The 17578-nt window shown below is 34.3% G+C and overlaps 1 protein-coding gene across 1 annotated transcript in view; it reads right to left on the bottom strand.

Annotated features, from left to right (window-relative positions):
• DIAPH3 (diaphanous related formin 3) overlaps window positions 1-17578 on the bottom strand; it is a 208593-nt gene that overhangs the window by 160985 nt on the left and 30030 nt on the right. The window contains exons 6-15 of the mRNA XM_066176252.1: window positions 15483-15557; window positions 15333-15402; window positions 14815-14951; window positions 14261-14366; window positions 4720-4830; window positions 4167-4285; window positions 3332-3448; window positions 2014-2132; window positions 1830-1894; window positions 1135-1239 (exon numbers count right to left, since the gene is read on the bottom strand). Coding sequence (XP_066032349.1) covers window positions 1135-1239; window positions 1830-1894; window positions 2014-2132; window positions 3332-3448; window positions 4167-4285; window positions 4720-4830; window positions 14261-14366; window positions 14815-14951; window positions 15333-15402; window positions 15483-15557 — 1024 coding nt within the window. The remainder of the gene's footprint in view (window positions 1-1134; window positions 1240-1829; window positions 1895-2013; window positions 2133-3331; window positions 3449-4166; window positions 4286-4719; window positions 4831-14260; window positions 14367-14814; window positions 14952-15332; window positions 15403-15482; window positions 15558-17578) is intronic.

A 17578-nucleotide genomic window follows, 5' to 3' on the forward strand; every position in this document is an offset into this window, starting at 1 on the left:
GTATCCCATTAACAACAGGGGGATAATAACATGGTATGAAAATTAGTGAGCAGAATCATGTTATGCTCTCTGTCTGCATGTAAAAAAGTTATATTTAATGCAGTGAATAACAGAAAAAAAAAACCAAGGCGGAAAGCAATTTCACTTACAAAAAGTATTTAAGTATGTTTTCAAGATACAGAAAAATACTTTCTTAATGAATGATGTGCCACTCTTACTATATTTGTTTCTTTAAGAATGCAATGATTTCTGTAATTGCTTTTGTTAAATGTTTGACTTTGACATTAACAATTAATTTTGACCAGAAACATGAATTAGAATGATATTTCTAAATACACCAGAAGCAGAGCGAAATTAATTTTCCTTACTAAGAATATTAATGAAGCCAATAAATATATTAAAAAAAATCTTCAGAAGTATTAAAATAAACCTCTAGAAGCATGTCTTTCTGATGCTTTCTTCTTTAGCCATTTTTAGACTGTGCTTCTTATTCCCAGAAATAAGACACAAGAAAAATCACTTGGTCACACAGTCTCCTTACATAGATTTAAGTGTTGAAGTAGTTACAAGTTAACTCAAGTATTACTCTCATAAAATCTATTCCTCTAGATTCCTCTAACTATTCCTCTCCAACACATTTTAAAATATCTACTTATGCTTGAAAATTGAAAAATTATCAGGAAACGTTCTTATCCAACCACAGGTTATTTCTTTCACTGCTGGATATCCATGGTAAGGCCTCAGTACAGAAAACTACACAATAAGCAATTTCCTGTGAAGGGATAAAGATCACAATGACGAATGCTAATCTAAAAGCATAAGACCTATTACCCTATGTGGTTAATTACTTTGGAAATCTATGACTCTGAAAGGAAAAACAAAATGAAACCTAAGAAACTAGTTTAATTAACTGAGCTCAGGCATAAAAGGATCATCTGGGAACTCACAGCTAATTAACGTCACATTACAATTATTTGTATAAAACAGAAATAAAGGAAACTAACATTCAATAATAATAATCAATAACAAAGATTCTTTGAAAAAATACTCAACTGTACTATCATAATCCAAAGAAGATGCAAAAAGTCCCTTTCAAGAATCTTATTTAATACATTCATTTATACTGTCTTTTACCTGTGATTTAAAAGCTTGTAATTCTGTTTCAAGTTCATTGATTCTCTCCTCTTTTTTTTGCAGCAGGGCCTGGGTCTCCTGATGAACTACAAAATCTTTTTCAAACTAAGGAAAGAGGAAAAAAAATGTTGGTACCTGTCAGCTCTGCATAGTTTCTTTAAATTCCAACTCTTCCTTTCGTGCTTCTTAAAACTCCCATATTAACAATACCAAGGACACATGTCTGCTATTCCAACTTCCATGTGTCTGCTGAGTGGAGGAATCATCTGTATCACCACTACAGGTCTTTATTACACGAAATGGCATAAAGACTTAATATATATTAAGTTAGCATTACACAGAGTAGCTTAAAAGCCATACATGTACAATAATATAGTCTGTAGATATGAAGGAGTCTATTTTTATTGTCCCACTGATTATTTTGTTAGGGAAACTGAAAACTGTTGAAATAAAATATTCAGTTTAGTTTTGGAAGAGTTGTAAATGAAAACTTAAATAATAGAAAGATTCTCAATTAAGGTCAACTACATTACACCACTTGGCTTCCTAGTCTACAAAGAACATCGAAATTCCCACTTTAACACAGAACTAATAGTAAGCTGAACGTAAAAACTATGCCACGCTTCAGTTACTCCATTCATTAATCCATTAAGTCCATGTCCATCCTATGATTACATGACGTAAAAATTACTTACTTTTCTGGAAAGTTCAGAAGCCCTCTCTTCACATTCTTCTAATCTTGCTTTATCTACACAAACATCTTGAAAAACATCAACAAGCACAATTACACATATGCAGAGAACACAAGATTCTTAGTCACCTATCCAGTTTCATATAAGGAAGTATAATGCAGTAATTATTTCCAAACATAGTACTTACCTAGTAAGTGACTGAAATTTATATCTAATCTCTTACGATACGTGAAATCTGGGTCTGTTCCACTTCGATGTAACACTATCTGTGACACGCACTCTTCAATTAATTTGAAATACTGTGGGCTAAAGACAGAGATGAGCTATTTTACAGCATATTTATTTATCAATCTATAGTTAAAATCTTGTCTGTAAACAAAGTATAGATTGGGCTGATTTGTTTCCATAGAAAGATAAAAGTTTCAAAAGAAAAATTACGTTCGGCAGTTTATTACACTAAAACAGTTTACAAACAGCCTGAAAAAACAATGGCCCTAAAGATAAATAATTGTTGTATTATTACATTTACACCTCCCTCCCTATGGAAATATTGGAAGGAATGACCACCTCCTTCTTCCTTTCAGTAAAGAGAAGGCACTTCCTTCAGCTTGATTCCACTACTTTTGTGACTTTTGTAAGTACAAGTGCATTGCAGCCCTGCTTCAGAACAAGAAATGAAAAACACCTTGTCCTAAAATGCCAGGGGGTATGACAGCTGGGTCACTTGAACAGAACATGCAAGCTGTGAATTCAAACCTTTTCAGGTGGAAGAGGTCTAGCACAGATGTACCCATAGCAGGCAAGCACCCTTAACCTTTAAACGTACATCTGTGCTAGACCTTGCCTGAAATGCAAGGTTATGTAGAACATTGTGCAGAAAACAGATGGCCCCTGTTCAGTTCACACCTTGTTCCTCCAATGTTTCCTCAGACAACACAACAGTTTTGGAAGCAAAGTATTTGTCAGCTTGAAACACTTAAAATTTTATTAACTGTTTCCCTGCAATTTATCTGACGAATTTTCCAGAAGACACAAACATGTCTACACTGACCTATAATGTATACAGAAAATACTCAATTCCAACCCAAAAGTTACTGTAAATTAGGCATACATTCAGATTTCTGTATAAAGTACACTTCTTTGTATACTTGGTCTCGTCCTTTGACTCAAATGCACCACAAAATTATAATGCTACTATCATGATATATAACTGATTAAGACATCTCTCCTGATCACTTTTACTTGCAATCAATAAGGATCAGCTCTTAACAAAAATAGTTTTCTATATTTATAAAATAAAATTATGCACTAAGCAGCAGAGACAAAAACATACAGATGGTATCACTGATTCCAAGTTGATTCTTTTAAATGTAAGCTCACAAATTACAATCCACACAGAAAGACTAAAACCTATTATTAAATTTATGGAAGAAATATTCTATTAATGACTGAACGATAATAATAAAAAAATACATTATTAACATTTAACACAGCATTAAACATACCGGATAAAATAATCATTTCGTATCAGCAAAAGATGTTGGAGAATAGAAAGAAAATATCCTTCAGCACTAGTGTCCTTAACTGTATTCCACACCATGTTGTAAACATCATTTACTTCAGTGAAAGTGTTAAGGAGTATAATAACAAAGAATCAAAAAATTTCAGTCAAATGTTTACCGATAACTTCTTTAAACAGATATTATAGCAGAAAAATATTCATAATATGCTTTATTTTGTTCACGTTTGTCCTGCTGATACCACGGAATCATTATGTTGGAATAGACCTCTAAGATGATCAAGTCCAACTATTAGCCAAGCACTGCCAAGTCCACCATTCAGCCATGCCACTACATGACTCATCTACAAATCTTTTAAATATCTGCAGGGATGGGGACTATACCACATCCCTGGGCAGCCTATTCCAGTGCTTGACAACCCTTTCTCTAAGAAATTTTTTCTATTATCCAATCTAAACTTCACATAGCACACTTTGAGGCCCTTTCATTCAGTCACTTGTTACTTGGGAGAAGTGACTGACCCCGCCTCAATATAACCTCCTTTCAGGTAGTCATTGAGAACAAGGCCCCCCTCCCATCCTTATCCAGAATAACCCTAGTTCTTTCAGCTGTTCCTAATAGGACTTGTGGTCCAGACCCTTCTCTGGACATGCTCGAGCCCCTCCACGTGCTTCTTGTGGGTGAGGGGCCCAAAACTGAACACAGAATTCAAGGTGTGGCCTCAAACGTGCCCAGTAAAGGGGAATGATCAGTGTCCTGCTCCTATTGGCCACACTATTTCTGACACAAGCAAAGATCATATCAGCCCTCAAAAGGATATTCTAGTTCAGATCGAATATCTTCTAAACGATGGGAGAATTCAATCATGTCTTCTTCTTTATGCTCATTGAACACTTTCAGCTGAATATCTAGTGCTTCATTCTTTATACATTGTAGATGCTGCAAAGAAGAAACAGTACAAAGGCTTGCAAAATTAGCATTTCCATATGTAAATAAATGTATTTTTTAATAAATTTCATAAGTCTATGTTAATTACAAGTTTAAAATTACCAGAACACATCAGTGAAGTTAAATATTCAAAAGGTAAACATAACTTCAGACTGGCTTAAAATTTTTGCACAACAGTGTGTCACATGTTCTTAAGTGAAGTCATAAAATGCTGAGGAATCAGAATAAAGCTCAGAGAGCACATTTCACCTTTTCTTTTTAAGGTCGATTCTCGTATCTGACTGCTCTTTCCCAAACTTAATAAAATGCCTTTGAGAACAGTTTATTAGAATTTGTTCTCCCATTCCCCCTCTCAGGCTCAAATAATTAAAAAATTTAAATAGTAATTGTAATAGTAATGCAAAGAGAGATGACAAGACGCTTACTGGCAATATCTCTTTCAATCCACTGCGCATAAATTCATTTCTGATGTGAAGCCTAAAATCCAAGTCATCAGGAGATGTAACAAGAGCATTGATGAGCTGCATGCAAGCTACCTGTAATAAACAATAAACTATCTTATTTCTTAGATTTCTTAGATATCAATATGCATCACAATCAAAAAGATACAACAAACTAATAATTAGGCATTACATAAAACTACTGTAATCTTATAACTAAGCTACTTAAATTCCTGATCAGCCTTGAGCTATAAATATCAAATTCTAGTTCACAAATTTCCATAAAAATTAAATATTTTCACACTCCAGTGAATTTTGTCATTTTATAAAAATATCAAGTTCCATTAGCCAATGAACTTTAGCAGATAAAGCATAATAATCAACATATAAAAATCACTGCAAATACACATTTATCTATATAAGAAGTAAGTGACACAATACAGTCTGTGTACAGTGAAACATACATATTTTTTTAAATGCTGATTAAATTAAACTGAGCCCGAAGAACAGGACGGAGTCTTTTCCACTTGTTTTTGAAAGAGTCACTCTTTAAACATACTGAGCACTATGGAGTGCCCATGGGAATCACTCCTTCAGCTCAAAAGAAAGAATCAGGCCAACAAGTAGTCCCTCTTATGACAAATCAAGAGACCCATCTTGAAAACCCATAGCCAGGAACAGCAGGAATTCATTGTCCAGATTCACAAGCCTTTAGAAAATGGCAACTTACTGTTTATTTCTAATACGGATGTAAACAGCCATTATTTCCATTTTTTACCCTCTTTATTGTTTGCACGTTTTGCTTCAATTTACAATATGTTATTCAAGTAATTCCAGCATTTTTAGGGCTTTTGAAAAGCACCAGAGCACTAGAATTCTATTTGAACTTTACATACCATGTAAAAAATAAAAGCAATCTGGTTCAAATATTCTACTGTAAATCCTTTCATAGTCTAAAAAAAAGATGATATATTATGCCATAGGCAAAAGGTGATACTGGAAAGATGCAATCCTAGTTCATCTTCAAAGTATGCATAATTCCAAGTTCTAAATTTACACATGGTCACCAGAACACCTAGACATACAAGCAACTTTGAAACAGACTGTAAGAAACAATAGCACCCATTTAGGTTTCCAGAAGGAACATGCTAAGATTACATAATAGCACAGACCACAACTATTATCCCACTTTTATCCTTCTTCAAAGTATGTAATCTTGATAGTATCTTTATATATTATTTCAGCTGAACTGTTAGGGAGGTGAAAGGCAATCAGCATAATTTAGGCCTGTTTGACAGTGTCAGTCTATGTAGATGAACTTAGCTAGCTAACACTCTAGAAGAGAACAGCTTAGTTAGGAGAACAGAGATGTAACAAATGTAAACAATCTGTTAATGTGAGAGCTGTGAACCTGCTGAGAAAATCAAGTCAAGTAGACTGTGAGCTACAGCAGGTTGTTAGGGACCAAGGGCTAGAACGACCCAATTAAGCATGAGGCATTCCCCACTCAATCCCATAAATTATGGTATTTGGAATCACTTGAAAAGAGAACCTCAAGGGCCCCACAACTCTGCACTAGAAGCTGGAACCATCTTTTCAACTTCTGGAGATGTCTGAAAAGACAAGCATGCTCAAGGGAGGATGCCATGATTGGAACCACTGTACTAACCCATCCAACACTTCTCCTGGATAAAAGTTGCCACAATAGCATCTAACTTTATACTCTGTCATACTACATACCTTGCATCAGCAATAACTTCAAAACAGTAACAGAAGGAACAAACTTCGCTCCTTCTTACTTGAAGGAAGAGTTGAAATTAATTTCTATTCCCTCAAAACTTCTATGAAATTCAGCACATGCAAATATCTAGATTTGCATAATAATAAAAAAGAAAACTATTGTTCTTATTTTGTTGACATAAATAAAGAAAATCACACTTTAATTAAATATATAAAATCATAGCATGCCCTGAATGGGAAGAGATTCAAAAAGGATCCCAAGTCCAACTCCCAGGAAGTCCCAAAAATCACACCTTGTGCCTGAGAGCATCATCCAAATGCTTCGTGAACTCAGACAGGCTGTGACCATTTCCATGGAGAGCTGCTCCAGTGCCCAACCACCCTCTGGGTGAAAAATTGATACCCAGTCCTATTACCTAACGTAAATATCCCCTGACACAGCTTCAGGCCATTCCCTTGGGCCCTGTCACTGTCACCACAGAGGAGAGATCAGTGTCTGCCCCTCCTCTTCCCCTCACACGGATGTTGCGCATTGCAATGAGGTCTCTCAGTGTCCTCCAGGCTGAACAGACCAAGTGACCTCATCTGGTCCTCATACAGCTTCCCCTCAAGGACCTTCACCATACTTATTGTCCTCCTTTGGACACATTCTATCAGTCTTAAGTCCTTATATTGTGGCACCCAAAACTGCATACAGGACTCAAAGTGATTATTTAAATCAACTGTGTAAGTGCTATGATGGGCTTCTGTAACTTACTCCAGTGTTAGACAATGATCAAGTTGCAACACCTAAACAAAATAATACAACACAAGTAGAGGGGGGAGGAATCAAAACTAACCAATCAAATGTGAAAACGTATTAACAGAGATGAAGACAGAGAATTTTGAAGGACAATTTGCAAAAAGCATCTATGATTAGCACATCTAATTCGTCAGAGAAAACAAAAGAAGACAAAAACAGAATCCGTAGGTCAGTAAAAGACCATAGTGGAAAGGAGTGCCCAAAGAAAACAAAGCAACACAAACAGCAACACTTTGTCATACTGGTGTGTGAAAGGAGATCGCAAAGTAACACAGAGACTAAACAGTTCAAGGGTGGCAGAAGAAGTCAGAGAACCAAGCCAAGATGAGAAGTAACAAAAGGGCATTCACTCTTCAAACATTCAAAGCTTTTAAAAAATTGAGGACAAAATAACTTTACTTGCTATTACATCCAAGTTTATACTGAAATGTATCTTGGCACTGAAGAAAACAAAGATGGCAGAAATTATACTGACATTTAAAAAGGCCATTTTCAGGAAGATCTGGACAACTACAGATTGGCAAGCCTGACTTTTTCTTTAGAAGAAATATATTTTGTATAGTTGAGAACAAAATTAATGATTAATACAAAAAATGTAATATTAATAAATAGACAGTATAAATAAATGGCTTTGCAAAGAAAAGTCCTATTTCATTAATCAATGAAAGGTGTTTGAAAGGCCCAAGGAGCAGGCAAGAATGCTCCAACCTAAGTTTGCACTTCAAAAATTTAAACATGTTTGCAAAATATCAAAACAATTCAGAAAAATGTAGAAAACAGCATGCTAAGTAGACAAAATGAAAATCTACCAGTATTAAATAATATTGAATTTGATGTTTAAAAGTTTGTTTTCGATTTGTTTCTATGGCTCAAAAATTATGTTGTTTTATTAAATTCTGTTGAAGTAATGTTTCTAATGTTTTCCCACCTGCTTCACTCTAAGTCTGCCTTTGTATATTTTGTTAGCAAAGGTTTAACAGACTTGGCAAGGCAGTGAAAGTCTGTTCCTGTCCTTTCTCCATATTCTTTACAGCAAGGGCATTTAGATCATCACCTGATGAGTAAAAATAAATAACCTCACATTTCAAAGAGGAATATACCCATGGTGTGTTTTCTTTCAGAAAGGTATGGGAAGTACATTAGTAGCACTCAGCTTTAAAAGAACTAGTTAAATAGGAATACAGCTAACAATACCAAAACATCGACTGTTTTGCCTTATATAAAGTATGTTTCCTGGAGAAAGATCTTCCCAATTTGGGGCTTCTTTGAAGTTATAAATAAGAAACATCGCTTAGTTATTCTTCTCTTCTTATAAAGCTGCTAAATTGATAACAATTTGAGCCTTGAAGAGTCACAGCAGATTTTTCATCTTTGTAGCGCCTGTCAGAACAATTCTTATGATACTTCTCCTCCCTGAAATGTGTTATTTCCCTCATTTTCTACAATGTGCTTCTGTGCATATGTCTACAGTATTTTAGAAACTTAGGGGAAAATAGGACTTCGTTAACTTATCAATTATTTTCTTCAAATTCAAACAAAACCTCCGCATTACTCTTGAAGCCTGTTTCTGTACAAGCACTTTTTCCTAAGAGTAAATATATATGTGTTACTGCCAAAGCATCACTCTACACTAGGTAACAAAGAAAAGTGCTAACTCAAGCAAAGGAAACTACAACAACCAAATAGTAATTGAAGATAAATACAAATAATACAATTCTCTTACATCCAAATGCTGACACTACAATAACAAAAACTTTGAAACCAGTTAAGGTGCCCAGTCCACTTTTCAAACGTAGATTGAATAAAATCTTCCAGGAATTGTCTCAATAGCACCCAACAGAGAAGAGAGGTTCCTCTGCACAACCAAGTATTTTGGAACAGAGAAAAAGCTCCTTATATTGAATATTTGACTGTACTCCTCTACAGTCTTGTTCAGGACACATAGCCTTGTAGCCCACTTATTTTTGCTAGAAACAGCCTACAGATTTTGTATGAAGCTAACACGACATGCTTCCAGACCTCTCAGGCTTCATTGAGACTTAGCTTGCCTGCCTGGAGCTCAGTTTTGGCATATTTAGCTGCAACAGAATTTGTCTAGTAACAGAACCACTATCACCCTACTAGCTGTACATCTTTCTTAGCCCTGTACAAGTCTCTGGCATAAAGTTTATTATTACATACATTTCTGTAACTAGACTAGTGGATAGAATATGACCATAAATTAAATGCAGCATAGAAAGGTATAGGCATGGGATGGGAGTGGAGAAGTGTTAGCACTACAGAGAGATATTTTATTAGACCACTAAGACTTCACTTAGACTAAAAGTTTACTTCTTGGCTTTGAATACCAGGTGTATTTTTTAGGCCCACAAATTGCACAAGTTACGTCACAACAGAAGAATTTGGATGCAAGAAGTGGTTTAAAATTCAAGCAACCAAACCAGTGAAATTTACTGCAATAAAATCTTACAGAGTATACTGTCTTATTATCTGAGTATGGGCTTTCTTCTTAAAGTTTTTTTGCGATTGTTTTGGTGTAGGTCCATTTTATGAGTATTTGTCTTCCCCTTCAGAAGCCAAGATGAAAATTTTTACTTCTCCTAATTTTGATCTTATTTAGTTGAAACAAGTTATACCATCTTCCATTCATCTCTCTGGAGAGCAAAATCTTTCATTCAATTGCATTTTCTGGATTCAATTAGCTGTGCTATTCAAAGCCAGTAATTCAGTGCATTGACAGCTGTCACCACCACCTGCTCTCCTGTTAACATCAGTGAGGCATTTCAATGATTATAGACTTCACTACCATAGAGTCAGTACTAAAGTACACTACTACAAGGTTACACTCACATTTCAACTCCATGTTGTTTGATTATAGACAATTTGGAACCTTTGTCATTGTTATCAGCAGTTTAAAACACAGTGTGTTTTCCTGCAAAACACTATATGAAGGGATTGTTAAGTAAGGAAACAGCATTTACCACAGATGATTTAAACTGAAAAAGTAATACTATGAAAATCCTGATCAAGAGCAAACTACAGTTTTATCTTTCAGATGGCAGGGCAATTTCAACAAAAGGATGGCTACAGATGTAATTGTTTCAAAAGACATTGTTTTAATTTGCCAAATCGACACAGTACACGTGCACATGTGTTATTCAGAGCCAGGGTACAACTATGAAAAGCAAGAAATTCATGTAAGATGTACTGCTATTCTAGCACTTGTAGTCAAATTTGATCAAGTAGGAATTCAATTGCAGTTCATAACAAGAACATACTTTAGCCTTCCTGGAACAAACAAGACAAAGATGCATTGGATAATATTAGCAAACTATTTATTTGTGTGGGAATACAAAGTAATAATGAAAGTCCCAAACACAAGCCTACAAAAAGCAGAATGAAAAAAAGTTATACAAGAGGAAGGAAAAACAAGTCTAAGCAAGGCACATTGCTTACACATCTAGATTTGAGTAAATTAGATCACAAAATCTTTTCTGTAATTTTAAAAACTTTTGAAAGGACTAATGATAAAGGCAATAGCAGGAACCTGATAGTAGATCACAAACATTTAAATCATGCTCCAAGTGATATTAGTTCAATACCTAGCAGTTAGCATAAAATACTTAAATCACACAAGATGACAATAATTTGAAATTAGTTAGCTCAGTCTTGACATTTAGGTAAGGTAAGCTTTGTTCTGATTGACCCTGTGACATAAGCAGTTACGGAAAAGACCTCATTAGCACAGAGCAACCAAGAGTCATCAAGTTATTCAGCAAACCAAAATGTCACAGCCATCTCACATCCTCACATTATTAAATGATAAAGATTAAATAGTATTCCCTGACAACTGAAAATACTGGGAGGATAAGGCTAGTGATGGATATCTAGGATCTTTTATTTTGTCACAAAAATGCTTCTCCTAGGATATGCATGAACCTGCACGTTTCCACAGGGATGAGTGGTGTTCATTTTTCAGTAACTTAACCAGGAAAGGAAAAATTGCATCTTTGATTCACCATTGTACCTCTTCTCAGTCCTAACTGGAAAATTAGAAGGAGCTGTCATCTGCAACTAGATCTGCAAGGAGCTGTCATCTGCAACTAGATCTGCATGGAAAAGTAACTCTCTTCTGCTAGTTAAACTACCTGTTTGAGAAGCAGTGGTGAAAGTAGATGATTAGAAAGGATAAGCATTCATTTGATTCTACTAGAAGAATGAGAAGTAGGCAACAAAAAAGTCGTTGTTGTTTTCATAACTTTCTTACATATCAAAATGGGTTGTGCCAGAAAAACTGTATTTCCTGCCTCCATGACTTGAACAAGCAAAGTATTGGACTTTCCAGTTGTCATCATAAATGTACAAAGTACCAGATTGTCCTGTATGCATTTTAGGCTTAAGATATTAAACTACATTTACTTTAAAAAAAACAGAAATTTGATATTACTCCTGGCTGGAGTTATATTCTCAGAATAAGAATACTAACCGTGTCTTGAACGAAGATCAATTAAGAATGCTTTCCATAATTCTGGATTTTATGAAAATAGAGCATCTTTTGCTTTCAACAAATGCAAAAAATAGATAGACAGAACTTTCACCAAAAAAACAAAAATCACCCTACTGAGGCCTTTTATGTATTCAGTCTTCTAGTAACAGAAATGTTAAGTCAATTCAAAATTGAAAAGGTCAGTTGTTAGTGTCAAATTGAACTGCCACAAAGCAAGCATACATACATCAAGCAGACAATCTAGGCAAGTATGCCAAGTAACTGACAACTGTAAACTTCTGTCTCATTAAAACACTGCCAAATGAACCACCAGTTCAATGTCATTGTTAGAAAAGTTTACAGCTGATTCACATGAGGAACCTTGATTTTTCTGGTATTAAAAACAAGAAATCTAGCAACCATTTATGAAGTCTGAAAAAGTAAATATCAAAAAGCCTTTTAGCAGAAGGAACATACTCTAATGAAAGTTTAACTCAAAAACAAACAAACAAACAAACAAACAAACAAACAAAAAACAGAAAAAAAAACACAAACCAAACAAACAAAAAAAAAACACAGAAAAGAGCTTTCAATGAGTTTCCATGTCTACACAAGATACAGCAAAAGAAACAGCAAAGCATTACCTATTTTCAGGAACTTCAGGCTAACACTCTCAACAAAGCCAAATGAACATATTTAGCAGAAGCATTTTAGCAGAAGTACTGCAACGGTAACATTTAGAGCAAATTCTCATTTTTAACAATGCTTCTATCTTCTGGAACAGAGGATAACAAAATACCAGATGTAGGTATAGCCCAATTGATAGCAGGGGTAACTAGTAGGAACAAAATTTTTAATTTGAAGAGTAGTCCTAGAAAAATAAAAATTGTTACTGCATAGATAGCTCAGCTAAAGTTTCCTGCACTAATTTGGTTATCTTACCTGTGGTATCTTGCTCATGGAGCTGAGCACCCCTGCAAAGAGTGGGCACCCATCATGAGTTAAATGAGAGGTACAAAGAATTAACTTAATTTGCCTGATGGTTCAAATAGAGTAATCGGCTGCTTTTAGGGGAGTTTCACATGCATTTTCAACTATAAAGAAAAGGAAGTTACAGATAGTAACTTTTTTCTGTATTAAATTTACAGTAGTCTTTTTCTTCAATAAATCTATGCAAATGCAACTATATACAAGCCCTGAAAATTCAGCATCACATCTGAAAGCCTAACACTCAAAACAACATCCTCCTAATTTCAGCTTGGTAGTACTCAAATCCTTATATGCTCTACAGAGACTCTTGAATTCTCTTAACTTAGATACAACATCCTGGAACTGAAAAAGAATTTTCATGATCTAAAGCATTTCTCCCTACTGAATCAAAATATTTTTAATTTTTTTTTTTAATATCCTAGAGAAAAATTGATATCTCAGAAGTTTTTGAACTTCCATAAAATTTATGGATAGCCCAGGGAAACTGTGGATGTCCTATCACTGGAAGTGTTCAACTGAAGTTGGACTAAGCCTTGAGCAACCTGCTCTGGTGAAAAGGTGCTCCCTCATGGTAGCCAGGTTGGAAGCACATGGTCTTTAAAGGTCCTTCCAATCCAAACTGGTCTATGATTCAAAGAGAGAAGGGATAAGGAAGAACGGACAATTTTTCAAAAGAGAATTCCATTGGTATTGGCAAAATTAAACTACAAACGATTCTCCACCTGCAAATATTCCTTTATGGTTAGCTTTTCTGTGAGACAAATGAAACAAACAGCAACTTTTATTGTCAGACATGAACTATTTAATAAAAAAGCTGAGTAATGCAAACATTTCTTTCCAACTTTAGATTAATATTTTACTATTTTTGTAATAGTCACAAAGAATTACAATTATGAACAGCTCTCAGTTCAACCAGATTACATGAGTTCACATCTACACTTTCAGACCAATGATTTATAAAGATCATTCAAACACAGTGTAATACTTTGTGCCTTCCTGCAGTAAACTCTACATCCAACTGAAGCAATTTGCAAATAAGGTGAAAGTTTTCTTTCCTCAGACTCTGAGTGCAATTTTATATCATAAAGTGAGCATAAGCAACAGACCTCCCAATGATTTAAAACATTAATTTTAAAATGCAGTTGCCTAAAAACTTACTTTTTTACTATTATTAACCTTCAATTTCAACAAATATTGCCAGAAGTGACGATCTTTTTTCATCCAAACATATGACTTACCCTTTATTTTAAATATATACTGTCTTTTAACTTGCAAAGGTAAGATCTCAGTAAATAGAAATCAACAAATTGACCTGCAACACCCCTGTGTTTCCAGGCTGAATCTTCCCATGCCACATCTCAAAAGACAAAATTATAAACAATATTCCAAAATTTGACCCCAATTTGAAACAGTATCCCTACTCCTTTTTATTGTAATGACTTGCTCAGTACAGAAAAATATGTAATTTTTTTTCACTTGTTGCAGTGGTTTAAGAAAAAATTACTTACTTGCAGCTGAACTGAGTTATCCTGAAGTCCTTCTACAATAGGAGAGAATCTATCAACATTTCTCTCCTCTGCTGCTGCTGTTACAGCTTCCAAAATTTTTTCAAGGCTGTGAGAAAAGAGAATTATTTCACTGAGAGATATTTAAATTTGTTTATTTGCTATCTTAAAAGCGAGGTTGCCAAACTATTCACCTGCCTCAATTTCTTGTAAACAAACTTAGGAGGTTTAAGCAATACTTGCCGCCTTCAGAGACTTTTGTAACCAAAGAATGACTTACTGGACTACAAGGGTTAAGAAAATTACACTAATAAATATTAAGCAGAAGAACTGCTGCATAACTATTTCCATCTAATCAGTACATCCAAATGTGAAAAAGAAAACTCACTGATATGACCACATTAAAAAAAAATCATAAAGATATTCTGAAAACTGACAATATAATAGATACTACTTTCAAACCTAAATTGAAATTTTTATCATTTCATTCAGATATAACTGTATTTTGGGATATTTTAAAATTTCCTTACTATTTCTTGCTTAAATACAGTACTTACATGTTTTCCTCTCCAACAATGCACATTGCAGATAAGAGTTTAACTATATCTGTCATCATGTTACTTTGCTTGGGATCAATTGCTTTGGTCAGCAACAAAAGGCTTCTCTCTTCTCCCAAGATTCTTTCCAACCCATACTAAACAACAGAAGAACATTTGTAAGGTAGGGAATCCAAATGATTTTTGAATATCTAGTAATGACACCAATGGTTCCCCTCAAGTAAGTATTTCAAATAACATTTAAGTCTGTGAAATAATCAAAAAAATTAAATGAGAGAGAAGTCCCAAACAGGTCATTTATTCTGTAGAAAGGGCATATACCAGCATCAAAAGTTTACATTATTGTCCTGGAATATTTCTGCAGAGAGCAAGTGGCAGACTTCTGGCAGACAGAAAGAACTTCAAACCACAACTTACCAACCCACCATTTCACCAAATTGCACAGACTTATACTTATCATGTACCTTATCTAATTGAACTGCAGAAATTTGACTTCTAGATTAAATAAAATGCCATACCTTATTATTCATGAAGGCTCTCAAACACTGTATAACTTTATGCTGACTCTTCTTCACAAGTCTATCCTGACTGAATAAATCAAAAATTTAGTGTAAATAAATGTTCTTTAAATATTAAGAAAAGCTAAAAATTTTATATGAAATCCTTACTTTTTTGTCTCAACCAATCGTTCCAAAACATCCAACAGCAGTCCCAGACCTTCTCGGCCAAAGTTTTCAACCCAGCTGGAGAGAAAGAAAACAGAAATTTTAAAAAATTGACATTTTGAAGGCTAATCACAGTGAAAGAAAATTGTCACCATAAATAAAAGTAGATATAACTGGATGGTTTAAAACCTAAAATATCTCCAAGAGAACACAAAAAAATTTAAAATTTCATCTACCAAAGGCAACTTTTGATGAGGTTAACCCCTTGGCCAGTTGTTTCTCCATGAGACAGATGCTTCATGGTCCTGTTTTTGCTCAAAACCCCTTGATATCAAATACAAGTAACGGCACACTGACACCAGCAATTACAATTATAGGAAGAGAAAAACCAGACATTTTTATATTTTTTTCTTCTAAAAATAAACAAATTATGAAAATAGATTTTCTCTGTCTTGGATGGCTGTTTTATTCTGAAACAGATTAGGCAAATAACTGGCAATTATTTCTGGCATATCTAGTCATATCCATCCTAAAGATAATCCTACAAGACTCATTTCTTTGAACATTTTGTATTAGCAGAATTATGAGCAGCCACTTTGCTGTACACATCCACCAGTTTGAGATGATTGACTAAAGTATAGATGCATTTTTACTGCCTTTACCTTTGCTTCCACAAGAGAATGAAAACTACTTACACCACCCAAAGAAAACACTCAGCTTCTTGTCATTCTGACAAAATACTAAGTTATCAGTGCCTCTATTATCAATGTATTTATTAAAAATGTCTTCTTAATGAAATTCAATCTGTTACAACTATTACACAAAAGGAGAAGAAATAGTTGCAGATAATTAGTTATCTATAATAATATGTACAGCTAGATCACTTGAACCACTTTTGATGAACTGTGCTGGAAACCGTGAGGTCAAAACACCTGAATTATTTACCTGAAGATTAGTGACCAAGATTGCCTATTAGAAGCTTTCTTTTTATAGTGATGGGAAATAAACATAGCTTTTTGCAGTAAACCATAGATTTCAGTACCTGTTTCTAAGTACCAGAGATCAAATTACTTAGAATCACTTGATTCAGATTTTTCTTGTGAACTAAAATACGATTGACAAAAAACACTAATTGAAAACCCTTCATCAGAATAACTCAGGATACTTTAAAGCATGTTTCTTTCCACATGAACCATTACATATTCTAAATAAGACAACTCAATTCAGAAACAAATTAATAGAAGGAAAGAAGCAAATACCCATAGAGAAGACCCATATCAGCAATTCTGCCAAGCCAGACACAGAGAAAAGAAAGTTGTACAATCTTTTTCTAACATGTCTCAACATTTCATTTGTATTATTTTAACCAAACCCTAAACAGTTTCCCCAAATCACGTGTTCAACCATTGTCTTAAATGGTAACTCTAAACAAAAGGATGCAAATAGAATAGAATAGAAAAAAATCCAATTTAATAAAATAACGTCAGCATTCACAAATCAAGCTGCATGGAACAAATCAAAATTAAGACTGATCAGTGATTACTGAACAGTTAACCTTCCTTCAATAAAGGACAGGTAAACAAAGGTTGCGCTCTCTTATGTATAGATAAACCCTACAGCTAGAGAAAAAAATACCAGAAGGCAGGAAGGAAGAAAGTTTAAAGTACACTGAACAGAAGCAGCAGCACATTTAGAAATATATATATTTTCTGGTGAACAAACTTACAATACTGTGCCTAACTCCCATTATTGATCAACCCAACAAAAATAAGTTAGAAGATCGAAGAATTAGAAAATATTTCAAAAATAAAAATGAAAAACAGTTGACTACTTAGCACTAGAAAACAAAGGGAACTGCTTCTGCACCACATTTAATTTACCTTCTCTTAGTATTACCCTGTATAGATCAGCCAACTCTATTAAAAATAATAGACCTACAGAGAATATGTAATCAACGAAAAAGAACGAAGTTACGATCTTTCACTAATGCATACACACTCATTAACTAGAAAATCTTGAAATATGTACATCTACATATCCATTAATTTTAATCCATTAAGAAATTGGAATATGATTAATCTCTTCAATATGTGCTAATG

The sequence above is a fragment of the Chamaea fasciata genome, unplaced genomic scaffold (genome assembly GCF_029207755.1).
Source record: "Chamaea fasciata isolate MVZ Bird 193981 ecotype frontalis unplaced genomic scaffold, bChaFas1.0.hap1 SCAF_2, whole genome shotgun sequence".
Taxonomy (NCBI): Eukaryota; Metazoa; Chordata; class Aves; order Passeriformes; family Sylviidae; genus Chamaea; species Chamaea fasciata.